At 42.3% G+C, this 13,777-nt stretch overlaps 1 protein-coding gene across 4 annotated transcripts in view; it reads left to right on the top strand.

Annotated features, from left to right (window-relative positions):
* Positions 1 to 13,777, top strand: part of LOC102491132 (zinc finger protein 140) — a 97,092-nt gene that overhangs the window by 46,749 nt on the left and 36,566 nt on the right. For 3 of the 4 annotated variants that reach the window (XM_027771387.1, XM_027771380.1, XM_014587388.2), the window contains exons 2-4: positions 4,183 to 4,375; positions 8,923 to 9,049; positions 9,867 to 9,962. In XM_027771387.1, the coding sequence (XP_027627188.1) occupies positions 4,349 to 4,375; positions 8,923 to 9,049; positions 9,867 to 9,962 (250 nt within the window). In that variant the 5' untranslated portion in view covers positions 4,183 to 4,348. Of the gene's footprint in view, positions 1 to 4,182; positions 4,376 to 8,922; positions 9,050 to 9,811; positions 9,963 to 13,777 lie in introns of those variants that run through there. The other variant, XM_027771381.1, reaches the window with a different exon arrangement.

Here is a 13,777-nt window from a genome sequence, read left to right as displayed (position 1 = left end):
TCTCTCTCTCTCACTCTGTCCTTCTCTGGTCAAATTAAAATAAGTAAATGAGGGGCCAGCAGTTAGCGTAATGGCTGTGTCGCTAAACTCCCATGTATTAGACCGCATTTTGAGTCCCATAAACTCGCCGGGTGCATATGCATGCCTGCCTAATATCCTGAGAGGAGAATGGAGAAGGGATTGTGGCGTGGCCATCCCCCTGGGGGGTGATTTTTCACTTTTTCTCTCTGTCTCTGTCTGGTGAGCGCATGCACCCTATAGCAAAAACCTCTCCAAAAAAAAAAAAAAAAGTAAATAAAAATAAAGTTAAACAAAATGATTCTTTTAAAAAAGCCTCAAAAAAAAAAAAGCCTCAAATATTAGCTGTTGTTGTTATTATCAGTACCAGTTGCTGTCAATATCTATCAGAATTTTACTGTGAGATCTGTTTTACCCTTACTATTTTACCAAATAGAGATAGCTACTCATAAGAGAAGAAAGGAGAGGGGGAAAGGCGGTAATATAAGAACTACAGTAAATATATTGATACTGAATTTTTCAGTTAAAAAGCTTTTACAGCTAGCCAGGTGGTCTGGTGGTTAAGGTAGCTTGATCCCATGTGGCCGGTCATAAGGTTTGAGTCCTGGACCTGGCAGCTTGAAAAACACAGGGTGTGTGTGCCTGTGTGGCCATAATCTTGAAAGGATGGAGAAATGGAAGAGAGGGAATTGTGGCGTGGTCACCCCCCGAAGGGTGCTTTCCCACTTTTTCTCTATGACTCTCTTGTGAGTGCACACGCCCTACAGCAAAATTGAAAAATTTAAAAACAAAAAGCTGATTACTGGGGCCAGCTCATAGCCTGGTGGTTAAGGAAACTGGATCACACATGGCAGACCATGTGGTCCGAGTCTAGGAGCTGACAGCTTGAAAAACATGCCAGGTATGTGTGTGGACATGCCCCAAATTTTGACAGGATGGAGGAATGGAGAAGAGATTGCAGTGTGACCATGCCTCATTGTGGGGTGCTTTCTCATTTTTCCTCTCTCTTTGTCTCTTTTTTTCTGGCAAATATATGCACCCTGTGGCAGAGCCAAAGAATAAAACCCATAGGAAGAAATTTGGTTATTGATTTCATATTTTTTTTTACATTCCAACTAATTTGAGTTCTGAGCTGCTTATAAGGGATAAACAGTGATGCTGAAATTTTAATGTAGTTAGAAGGAAGATGATATACCAGGCAGATCCTAACCAGAAGAGTGCTGCTATTACCAACCTTTTCTAAGGTAAAATAGATGTTAAGGCGAAAAGCATTATTTGAGATATGGAGTGTCATTACAAAATAGAAGTAATCCTAGAAATATATAGATATACTGACATATATAATCGGTGCATCAAACAACATAGCTTTAAGCCTACAATCCATATAGCAATAGAATTATGAGGAAAAATCAACTAATTTATAATCTTATTGGGACCTTTTTTTTTTTTGAGAGGTTTTTGTTATAGTAAGTGTGCGCTCGCCGGAGAGACAGAGAGACAGACAGAAAGCAAGAAATCATCCCCAGAGGGGATGGCCACACCACAATCCCTTCTTCTCCGTTCTCTTGGAATCTTGGACATGCACATACACATGCCTGGCCTGCGTTTAAGCCTCTGGGTCTAGGACTCGAACTGGGTGTCCAGTGACATAGCTATTATGCCAACTGCTGGTCCCGGGAAATTTTTTTTGTTCTTGCCAGCGAGACAGAGAGCAATAGTGAGAAATAACATTCCTCAGCCTCCTGACCACAGTGGATGGATACACTGCAATTCCTTCTCCATTCTTCTCCCTCGAGTTTGGGCATGCATACACATGCACCCAGTGTGTTTCTCAACCTGCTGAGTCTAGGACTTGAACTATGCAGTTGGCCAGGAGATCCAGCTGCATTAACAACCATGCCACCAGCTGGCCCTTCAGTTCTGTTTTAACCCAAATCACAAGCTTTTGGGGCTAGCAGGTGGTGTGGTGGTTAAAGGCACTGGACTCCTACATGGCCAACTACAGTTCGAGTCCTGGACCTGGTGGATTGCTTTCTCCTGTTCCCTCCCTCTATGTTTCTCTCGTTAGATGAATAATAATAATAATAATTAATAAAGTTGAATAAAATAATAATTCTTTTTATTCATGTATTCCATAGTAAAAACAAGTCATAATTTAAAATCAACATTTTAAAAATATTTATTTAATTTTATTTATTATTATTATTTTAAAATTTGCTATAGGGTACATGGATTCACGAGAGAGAGAGAAAGAGAAAGTGAGGAAGCAACCCGCTACCTCTGGATCTTGAACCATGGTCAGTCTTTGGGAGTCCATCACCTCAACCACCATACCACCTCCTGACCCCTCAAGACTTAGCTTTTTTTTTTTTTGAGAGGTTTTCGCTACAGGGCGTGTGCGCTCGCCAGACAGAGAGACATAGAGACAGAAAGCGAGAAATCACCCTCCAGAGAGGATGGTCACGCCGCAATCTCTTCTCCATTCTCCTCTCGGGATCTTGGGCACGCACGCACACGTGCCCAGCGTGAGTTTTAAGCCACCGGGTCTGGGACACGAACCGCGGTCGACTACCTGGGAGTCCAGCGACATAGCCATTACGCTAACTGCTGGTTTCCAAGATTTAACATTTTTAAAACAAAGGAGAATTTGTGGCAAGCTACATTAACACAGCAGACACCGATCTAGGGTGCAGCACTAAACAGGTGTTCTGTCCCATGGTGGAGTAAATACACATCAGTTACACATACAATCTCACTAAAGAGCTGAGATGAGGCAGATAACCCTTTGAAGCAAACTGCCCAATACTGAACAGAGACAGAATGCAAATAAATTTCTATTAACATTTTACTGCAAAATGAGAGAATCCCAAGGTGACTATTAACTTCAACCCTTCATTTCATGCAACACGACTTGACTTCTGTCTTCTCTCCTCAGTCACATCCAAATCTGGAATGCTTTCTACATGCCATGCTCAAAAACACAACCTCAGATTCCCAAGGTCCTCAGCATAGCCTGGTATTAATGAGCCTGTGTACAGCCTTTGTCCACAACCTCCAGGGAAATCAGAAGCCCAAATGCAGAGCACAGCTTGTTTTGTTGAAACAGTAATTCTATTGAATGAGCACCCACAGGGCCTATAGAGTTCATAAACAAATGAAAATAATGTCTTTGTATCTTTGTATTTTTCTTGAAAAAACATTAAGTAGGTCATATAAGCCAAAGAAAAGAAAAAAAAGGGGGCAAAAATAAAAATCTAAAGGGTGTATGCCAAAAAGCAAACCAGTTCTCTGCACTCCAGGTCATTGTTTCTGGGCTGTGAAGCCATGTAGAGTGCAGTCAGACAGTGGATGTTCCGTCCTACAGACTGGGCCATGGTGGTTGGTAAAGCATTTGGTCAGGCAAGCTTCATTTCAGGTGGATGGGCACACCTCATCAGATTTCTGGAAAAACTCCTGCAGCACTGGAACTTTGTTTTTCCCAGCATAATCATATTCAGTGAAGTTAGAGATCAGTTTAGTTAGTAAGGCAAATATGATAGCTGGTACTTCTGCATGGAGCCACTAAAGTTGTAGTACCTGAGGCTCAGAGTCTGTCTTCTGACAGCCGCTGCCTCAGCGACCACTGCCCCAGAGAAGCTAATCATTTAAAAAAAAAATTACACAAACTTTGAAAAATCACATCTCCCTAAAATAGTCTTTTTCTTTGTAGCATCTGTTAAAATGATTTGCATTTCAATATCTAGACTGAATATTTAATTAATCTCAGAATTACTTTATTTCTATTTCTTTATTTGCTGGCAGAGATAAAGACTGTTCTAACACATTGTATTTCTGTCTCCAAGAGCCCTGTTTTAGTTACATAGCAAATATACACTGGCCTTAGATGATCATGAATTTGTGGGCCCTAAGAAGAAAGGAAAAGATTTCAGGTGCAGTGTGAATATACCAGTTAAAGTGCATTTGTTGGGGCCAGCAGGTGGCATGGTGGTTAAAGATGCTGGACTCCCACAGGGCCAACTGCGGTTCAAGTCCTGAACCTGCCAGCTCGTTTTCTCACTTTCCTTGTCTTATTTGCTCTGTCCCTTTCTGGTCAAATTAAAATAAGTAAGTAAATAAAATTAAATAAAATAATTCTTTAAAAAATAAAGTGCCTTTATCCCTAAGTTCACAGATCCTGGCTTCCCATAAGTAAGCCTGTTCATGGGTGGGAGATAAGGGGAGTGCCTGGAACCAGGAATTTTTCTTTGGAGAAGACCACACTTCAGAGCTTTGGACGGAGGCAGGAGAGGCACTTAATAGAACAGACCTCAACCTTGTAGTCCTCGTGCACATGCAGCAGGAAATGGCCACGTTCCAGGTGAGTTCATTGTTTATTCCTTGCTATTTTTCTGAACGACTAGAAGAGATATATATCTTTTAGTAAAAAAGTTTAGTTAAAATATAGTTAAGCATTCTGGGGAAGTCCTGCAGATGGAGAGGAGATTAAGGGACTAGATCGCACATGTCCAACTGTGGGGTTCGAGTCTGGGACCCAGTGATTTGAGAAAATACACTGGGCCTGTGTGGATGCTTGAATGCATGCCTATAATACCAAAAGGAAATGGAGGAGAAGGGTTTGCAGTGTGACCATCCTCTGGGGGTTGATTTCTCACTTTCCCTGTCTCTGTCTCGTGCATATGCTTTATAGCAAAACTTAGAAAAAGAAATCGAGAAAAATATCCTAAGAATGGAAGATCAGGACTGAGAAAAAATTGAAAAATTGAAGCAGTGATTTATTAGCTATAAGACCTTAAGTTCTTTTTTATTTTTGAGAGTTTTTTGTTTTTATTTTTTAAATAGGATACGTGCGCTCACCAGAAAGACAGAAACAGACAGAAAGTGAGAAATCACCCCTCAGGGGTGATGGCCACCCCGCAGTCCATTCTCCTCTCGGGATCTTGGGGACACATGCACATGCACCGGCGTGAGTTTAAGCCACTGGGACTGGGACTCAAACTGTGGTCGACTACATGGGAGTCCAGCGACATAGCCATTAAACTAACTGCTAGTCCCAGACCTTAAGTTCTTAAGGTTTGAATATTTGTAAACTTCAGTGTCTTACATAATTACTGAATTTGAGTTGCAAACTTGGTTCCCAGATTTTTGGGTTTGTAATAAGTAAATAAATAGCTTGTTTTTCTTTTAGATTTTTGTCATAAAGCATGTGTGCTGATGGGAGAGAGGCAGAGGGAGGGAAAGTGAGAAATCACCCCTGGGGATGGCTGTGCTGTAATCCCTTCTCTGTTCTAGATTTTGGACATGTATGTACATATGCCAGAGTGATTTTTCAGGCTCTTGGGTCTGGTGCTCAAATCATGGTCGGCCATGTGGGAATCCATTGTTTTAACCTTAATCCAGTGCCACACCACCTGCTGGTCCCAGAGATACCACTTTTTATTATATTGTCAGTGTTCTTATGCTTACCATAGTGATAGATAGAAGAAAGCATTTCCCAGAGGGGCATGGCCATGCTGCAATCCTTTCAGTTTCTTTACCCACTAGGATTTGGGGCACACATGCCCAGAATATTTTTCAAGCCACTGGGGCTGGGATTTGACTTGCATTTGGTAGTGGGGGACCTGGCTTCCTGAACTACTACTACAGGGGTGGGTAGCTCATAAACAACTCTTTTTTAAAAGAACAGTATTATTTGGGCCAGCAGTTGGCGTAATGGCTATGTCGCTGGACTCCCATGTAGTCGACCACAGCTTGAGTCCTGGACCCGGTGGCTTAAACTCGCGTCGGGTGCGTGTGCCTGCATGCCCAAGATCCCAGGAGGAGAATAGAGGAGAAGGGATTGTGGCATGGCCATCCCACTTGCACGGTGATTTCTTGCTTTCTTTCTCTCTATCCGTCTGTCTTTCTGGTGAGCACATGTGCCCTATAGCAGAAACCTCTCCAAAAAAAGTGATTATTATTTTTCAGTTTGCTCCTGGGCATGTGTACTCACCAGAAAGAGACAGTGAGAGAGAGAGGAAAAGTGAGAAATCACCCTTTTTTGGGGATAGCCATGCCGCAGTCCCTTCTCCATTCTCTCAGGATTCTGAGCATGTATGCACACATACCTGGCATTTCAGACCTTTAGGATCCAGGACTTGTACCACATAGTTAGCAGTGTGGAATCTAGCTGCCTTAACCTCTGTTCCATCTGCTGTCCTGGTACCTTTATGTCTCTCTCTGCTGTTAAAATAGTTTAATTGTAAGTGTACATGTTGAAGCTCTTAGCAAGACTAAACAGTTTTTTTTTTTTTTTTTTTAGTTTTGCTATAGGGCATGTGCACTTCCCAGAGAAAGAGAAGTGAGAAATCATACCCGACTCCAGGGGTATGATTGCCACTCCCAATCCCTTCTCCAGTCTTTTCTCAGGATATTTGGCATGCATGCACATGTACCCAGCATGATTTTCAAGCCGCCAGGTCCACAACTTGAACTGCTCAGTTGGCCATGTGGAATCCAGTGCCTTAACCTCTTTGCCTCCTGCTGGCCCAACACTAAGCAGTTTTTGAAAGCATTATTAGCTTTCTTTTGCTAATACCTTTTTCATGGCCAGATTTGAGTGCTAAAAAATATTGGTTGGAGAGCCACTGCAGTACATTGAGCTCCATAGAGACAGCGCTGGGACAAGTGAGAACTGGACGGGCACTGGGTGACTCTGCCTCATGGAGGAAAGATAACTAAACATGGACAAAGGAAATCCTAAGAAGCTGAGAGGCAAAATGTCATCATATGCATTCTTTGTGCAAACTTGCCGGGAGGAGCACAAGAAGAAGCACCCAGATGCTTCAGTCAACTTCTCAGAGTTTTCTAAGAAGTGATTAGAGAGGTGGGAGACCATGTCTGCTAAAGAGAAAGGAAAGTGTGAAGACATGGCAAAGGCAGACAAGGCCCATTATGAAAGAGAAATGAAAACCTACATCCCTCCCAAAGGGGAAACAAAAAAGAAGTTCAAGGATCCCAATTCCCCCCAGAGGCCTCCTTTGGCCTTTTTCTTGTTCTGTTCTGAATATTGCCCAAAAATCAAAGGAGAATATCCTAGCCTGTCCAGTGGTGATGTTGCAAAGAATTTGGGAGAGATGTGGAATCACACTGCTGCAGATGAAAAACAGCCTTATGAAAAGGCTGCTAAGCTGAAGGAAAAATACAAAAAGGATATTGCTGCATACCGAGCTAAAGGAAAGCCTGATGCAGCAAAAAAAGGGAGTTGTCAAGGCTGAAAAGAGCAAGAAAAAGAGGAAGATGAAGATGAGGAAGAAGAGGAAGATGAAGAGGATGAAGAAGATGATGATGAATAAGTTGGTTCTAGCGCAGTTTTTTATTCCCTTGTCTATAAAGCATTTAACTCCCCTGTACACAACTCACTCCTTTTAAAGAAAAAATTGAAATGTAAGGCTGTGTAAGATTTGTTTTTAAACTGTACAGTGTCTTTTTTTGTATAGTTAACACACTACTGAATGTGTTTTTAGATAGCCCTGACCTGGTGGTATTTTCAATAGCCACTAACCTTGCCTGATACAGTATGAGAGTTGTAAATTGGCATGGAAATTTAAAGCAGGTTCTTGTTGGTGCACAGCACAAATTAGTTATATATGGGGATGGTAGTTTTTTCATCTTCAGTTGTCTCTGATGCACCTTATACGAAATAATTGTTGTTCTGTTAACTGAATACCACTCTGTAATTAAAAAAAAAAAAAAGTTGCAGCTGTTTTGTTGACATTCTGAATGTCTCTAAGTAAATACAATTTGTTTTTATTAAAAGAAAAAAAAATTGGTTGGGGAATGCAGAGGTGGCATGGTGGTTAATAGTGCTGGACTCACATATGGCCTAACGTGGTTCAAGCTCCGGACCTTACTTTCTCACTTTCCTTTTCTCGCTTTCGTTCTGTCCCTCTCTGGTAAAATTAAAAGTAAATAAATAAATAAAGTTAAATAAAATAGTTCTTTTAAAAATATTGTTGGTGGTTCAGGGGATTTAAAATTTGCATAATCCAGGGCTGGCCCCATTGTACAGTGGTTAACTGCTGTGCAGTGGGAGCTGAATCCATGCGAGTGACCATGGTTTGAATCCCAGGCCTGGTTGCTTGAAAAACACGCCAAGAACTTACGTATATACATGCCCCAAATCCTGACAGGATAGAAAAATGGAGAAAAAGGAGAAAAAGTATTGTGTGCAACCACTTCCCATTGGGGCATGCTTTCTCTTTCTCTCTTTGGCAACCAGACACACCATTGGCAATTAAAAAACAATAATAAGTTGGGACCAGCAGTTAGTGTAATGACTGTGTTGCTGGACTCCCATGTAGTCAACTGTGGCTCGAGTCTTGGACCCGGTGGCTTAAACTCATGCTGGGCGCATGTGCGTGCGTGTCCAAGATCCCAAGAGGAGAATGGAGGAGAAGGGATTATGGCGTGGCCATACCCCCTGGGGGGAGGTGGTTTCTGTCTTTCTGTCGCTCTGTCTCTATCTGTCTTTCTGGCGAGCGCATGTTCCCTATATCAAAAACCTCTCACCCCCGCAAAAAAAAAGTCATCGGGGCCAGCAGGTATCGGGGTGGTTAAGGTTCTGGACACTCCCACATGGTCGACCATAGTTCGAGTCCTTGTTGTTTACTCCCTTTCTCTCTTGTCAAATTAAAAATAAAAAAAAAATTAAATAATAATTATTTTTTAAAGTTATCTATTCATGTATAAAGGGTGGAGGAATGTATAATGGAATATCATCACACAAAATATAGTGCAAAGGTAGGGAAGAATAGTTAATTCTGTGTAACTTTCTATGATGAGAATGATGTGCTCAAGCTGTCGTACTTCTCTCACACATCATAGAGTAATGACTGCTTTGAATTTACTAGAATTGTGCTCTTACAGGAGTCACTCTCATTTGAAGATTTATCTGTGGACTTCACACAAAAGGAATGGCAGCTCTTGGATTCCTTCCAGAAGAACCTGTACAGGGATGTCATGTTGGAAAACTATAGCAGCCTCGTGTCACTAGGTGAGAAAAACTTCCTCAAGCGCTGAAACTGCCATTACACTGCTCTTTTTTTTGTTTCTGTGGGCTGGACACCTCTAAAACTTAATGATTTTAGACTAAATTTAAAAGATCCAAGTGTCTTGGTCTGTGAAGTCAAGGAAGTATTTGGCTCTTACCTTCCAGTGAAGAACTTTCAAGTTTGTGATGCAGCTTCTGAAGCATTGTAACAGCAGCACCTAATTACATAACTGCCATACCTAAGCTTACATGTATTGAGTCATTTAATCATCAGAGCAAGGTTTTCGGGACAGGTACAGTTGTTAGCCTTTTTGGCTGATGAGAAAATTGAGGCAAAGAGAGATTAAGTAACTTTCCTAAGGACTGAGAAGTAAACAGGAGCCTGGGTCTGAACCTAGGCAGACTACCTCTAGAGCTTCTGAATTGTGTAATGGTTTCAGCTTGAACTACAGAACTCAAATATTCTTAAGATCCCGTTAGTCATCAGGTGGACCATCACCATAACTTTGAGAATCACTTATTATGTTAAACTATTTATGCAGCTTCGAGGTAGCCAGCAGGTGGTGGTGGTTAAGGGTGTTGGACTCCCACATGGCTAGCCATGGTATGAGTCCCAGGCCTGGCGGCTTGCTTTCTCACTTTCTGTATCTCTTTCACTCTCACTCCCTCTCTGGTCAAATTTAAATAAGTAGGTAAATACAGTTAAATAAAATATTTATTTATGCAACTTCGATGTGCCAACTTTGAACCTTGTTTGTTCATCAGATGCCGTAAAGCCCAAGCAGCTGGATTGAAGGCCTTTGTAATTCCCTCTGAATAGGTTATGAAGTTATGAAACCAGATATCATCTTCAAGTTGGAACAAGGAGAAGAGCCATGGATAGGAGATGGAGAAATTCCAAGTCCAGACATTCCAGGTTCGTGTGTGACTGCCAGTCAGAAGAGAGAAAGTAAAAGCTCAGCCTGTTAGTAAGGAGTGTGTTGGTATCTTTGAAATAAACTTTCGAGAGCTCTTCTCAAAATCAGCCTTGGGACCAGCAGATGACATGGTTATGTCACTGGACTCCCGCATAGTCTACCGCAGTTCTAGTCTTAGACCCAGCAACTTAAACTCACACCAAGCGTGTGTGCATGCATGCCCAAGAGGAGAAGGAATTGAGGTGTGGCCATCCCCCAGCGGGTAATTTCTCACCTTTGGTCTCTCTGTCTCTCCAGCGAGTCTGTGTGCCCTATAGCAAAAACCTCTCTTAAAAAAAATTTTGCTGGGACTAGCAGTTAGTATAATTGGCTATGTCACTGGACTCCCATGTAGTTGACCGTGATTCAAGTCCCAGCCCCAGTGGCTTAAAATCCATGCGGGGCGCGTGTGCGTCTGTGCCTAAGATCCCGAGGAGAGAATGGAGGAGAAGGGATTGCAGCATAGCCATCCCCCTTGGGGAGCGATTTGTCGCTTTCTGTCTGTCTGTCTCTGTCTGTCTGTCTGGTGAGTGCACACGCCCTATAGCAAAAACCTCTCAAAAAAAAAATTGCTAGGATCAGCAGTTGGCGTAATGACTGTGTTGCTGGATTCCCATGTAGTTGACCATGGTTCAAGTCCCAGACCTGGTGGCTTAATCTCACACCAGGCGCATGTGCAGGTGTGACCAAGATTCTGAGAGGAGAATGGAGGAGAAGGGATGGCGGTGTGGCTATCTCCCCTGGGGGTTGATTTCTCACTTTCTGTCTCTCTGTCTCTCTCTGTTTTTCTGGCGAGCACACACACCCTATAGCAAAATCCTCTCCAAAACAAACAAACAAAAAATTGCTAAGCCCTTCTTGGAGATTTAGAACAATTGCCCTTAGATACAGATGAATCATAATTAGATATGGCTTCTTTGTTGTGCTTATCCGAGTGGTGGCATTGTTCCATGCCTGTCTGGTATTCTATCCCCTGACGTGTAATCTCACGTCTCTCATTACCCTGTGGTCAGTGGTACCTCTGCTTGTACACTCAAGAATTTTGCTATTTGTCCTCAGTTTGGATATCACTGTTGCCCAGAGGAGGACCCTGCAAAGCCCCACTCTGTTCAGTCTCACTGTACTGAAATATGGATGGGTCAGCTCCATGGCATAGGAATTAGGTACTGCACAGAGGAAACTGGATCCTATGCTGCTGACTGGGGTTCAAATCCCAGCCCATAGGTTTCACAACAAGTGCATGCATAAGACACTCAGCATCTGGGGTCAGAAGGTGGCGTGATAGGTAGTTAAGGGCACTAGACTTCCACGTGGCTGACTGTGATTTAAATCCCAGACCTGGTAGCTTGCTTTCTCACTTTCCCGCTCTCATTCTCACTCTGTCCCTCTCTGGTCAAATTTAAATAAGTAAGTAAATAAAAATAATATTTTAAAAAAGAAAAAGGCACTCAGCATCCTGATGAGATGGAAAATCAGAGGAAAAAAGATTGAGGGCATGACCAGGCCCTGTTGGAGGCATGATTTGTCTGTCTCTCTCACTTTCTTTAATGTATGTGCACTTGCCCTTTGGCATAAAAAAACAACTGAAAAGGACTGGTAGGTGGCATGGTGGTTAAGGTTTAGACTCCCACATGGCCTACTGCAGTTCTTGTCCTAGATGTGCCAGCTTGCTTTCTCACTTTCTCTCTCTCTCTGGTGAGAACACATGCCCCGTAGCAAATTTTAAAAAGTAACAATAATAATAATACATTTTAAAATGTTACTTATTTATTTATAGAATTATTTATTTAATTTTATTTATTCATTCATTTATTTTAATGTGGCCAGAGAGAGAGGGAAAGCGAGGAAGCAAAACACCAGGTCCAGGACTTAAACTTTGGTTGGCCATGTATGAGTGTCCAGTGCCTTAACTACCATGCCATGTGCTGGCCCCATACATTTTTTTTTTTAATGTATAAAAAAACTAATAATAAAAAAAAGAGAGATGGGAAATGGAGCCATTATGTCCCTCAATTTGTCTTTAACCTCTTAAAGTTAGATTCTGATATTTTTTTTCTATATATTACACAACATGGAGTATAAGAATGATATTTTTCAGTCCCCATAGCCCAGTGGTTAAGAGAGCTGGATCCTTGGGGCCAGCAGGTGGCATAGTGGTTAGGGTGCTAGACTCCCACATGGCTGACTACAGTTTTAGTCTTGGACTTTGCAGCTTACTTTTTTACTTGCCCTTTTTCTACCTTTCTCTGGTCAAATTAAAAAATAATAATAACATGGGACCAGCAGTTGGTATAATGGCTATGTTGCTGGACTCACATGTAGGCGACCACGGTTCAAGTCCCGAACCTAGTGGCTTAAAGTCATCCCAGGCGTGCATGTGTATGTGCGCACGCACCCAAGATCTGAGAGGAGAATAGAAGAGAAGGGATTGTGGCATGGCCATCCCCCCAGGGGGAGATTTCTCGCTTTCTGTCTCTCTGTCTCTTTCTGACAAGTGCACGTGCCCTATAGCAAAAACCTCTCCAAAAAAAATAAAGAATTAAATAAATAAATCAACATTCAAAAAAAGAGAGCTGGATCCCGTATAAGTGCTATTATGAAAATAAACTAGGTGGAGCCAGCTGGTCAGATTGTGGTCAAGGTAGCTAGATCCCACATGGCTGATTGCACATTTTGGGTCCCAAACTTTGCAGTATGAAAAATACACTGGGTACGTGTGTGCACCCAGCATCCCAAAAGGAGAATTTGCGGAGAAGTGATTGCAATGTAACCATATTTTCTGGAGGGTGCTTTCTCAGTTTCCCCTCTTCATTGAGCCCTCTATCAAATAAAAAAGAAAATAAACTAGGTGATAAAATAAAGTGTATTAGTCTGCTCAGATTGTCATAGCAAAATGCTATAGACTGGGTGGCTTACAAAATAGAACTGTTTTTTTCACAGTTTGGCAGGTAGGACATTCAAGATAAAAATTTCACCATGATTAAACCCTGGTGAGGGCTCTCTCCCTGGCTTGTAGACAGCTGCCTTCTCACTACGTCCTTACATGGCCTTTCCTTAGTGCTTGTGCAGAGAAAATAATTTCTGGTTCGTTCCCTTATCTGTTCCCTTATAAATACACTAATCTTGTCCTACCCTTCTGACCTCATTTCACCTTAATTACTTCCTTGGAGGCTCCATCTCCAAATTGGTACACTAGGAATTAAGGTTCAACAATCTACATTTTGGGGCTGGCAGGTGGCGTGGTGGTTATGGGTGCTGGATTCCCACATGGCCGACTGCGGTTCAAGTCTTGGACCTGGCAGTTTGCTATCTCACTTTCCCTCCCTCCCTCCCTCCCTCCCTCCCTCTCTCCCTCTCTCCCTCTCTCCCTCTTCCTCTCTCTCTCTCTCTCTCTCTCTGTCCCTCTCTGGTCAAATTAAAATAAATAAATAAACAGAAAAAGTTAAATAAAATAATTCTTTAAAAAAAATCCACATTTTGAGCGGACACAGATACTTAGTACAGGGGACCAGCAGATGTAATGTTTACATCGCTGGACTCCCACGTTGTTGTCACCCACAGTTCGAGTCCAGGACCCAGTAGCTTGAAATTCATGCCAGGCGTGTGTGTATGTGTGCCCCAAATCCCTAGAGGATAGGACCAGTGTAATGGTTACATCACTGGACTCGTAGGTATTCAACTGTGGTTCAAGTCCTGGACCCAGTGATTTAAAACTTAAACCGGGCATGTATGCGTGCATGCCCAAAATCCTGAGAGAATAGAGGACAAGGAATTG

The sequence above is a fragment of the Tupaia chinensis genome, unplaced genomic scaffold (genome assembly GCF_000334495.1).
Source record: "Tupaia chinensis unplaced genomic scaffold, TupChi_1.0 Scaffold000211_1, whole genome shotgun sequence".
Classification (NCBI taxonomy): domain Eukaryota; kingdom Metazoa; phylum Chordata; class Mammalia; order Scandentia; family Tupaiidae; genus Tupaia; species Tupaia belangeri.
Note: the sequence above shows the minus strand (reverse complement) of the source record. Positions and strands in the feature narration are given on the sequence as shown.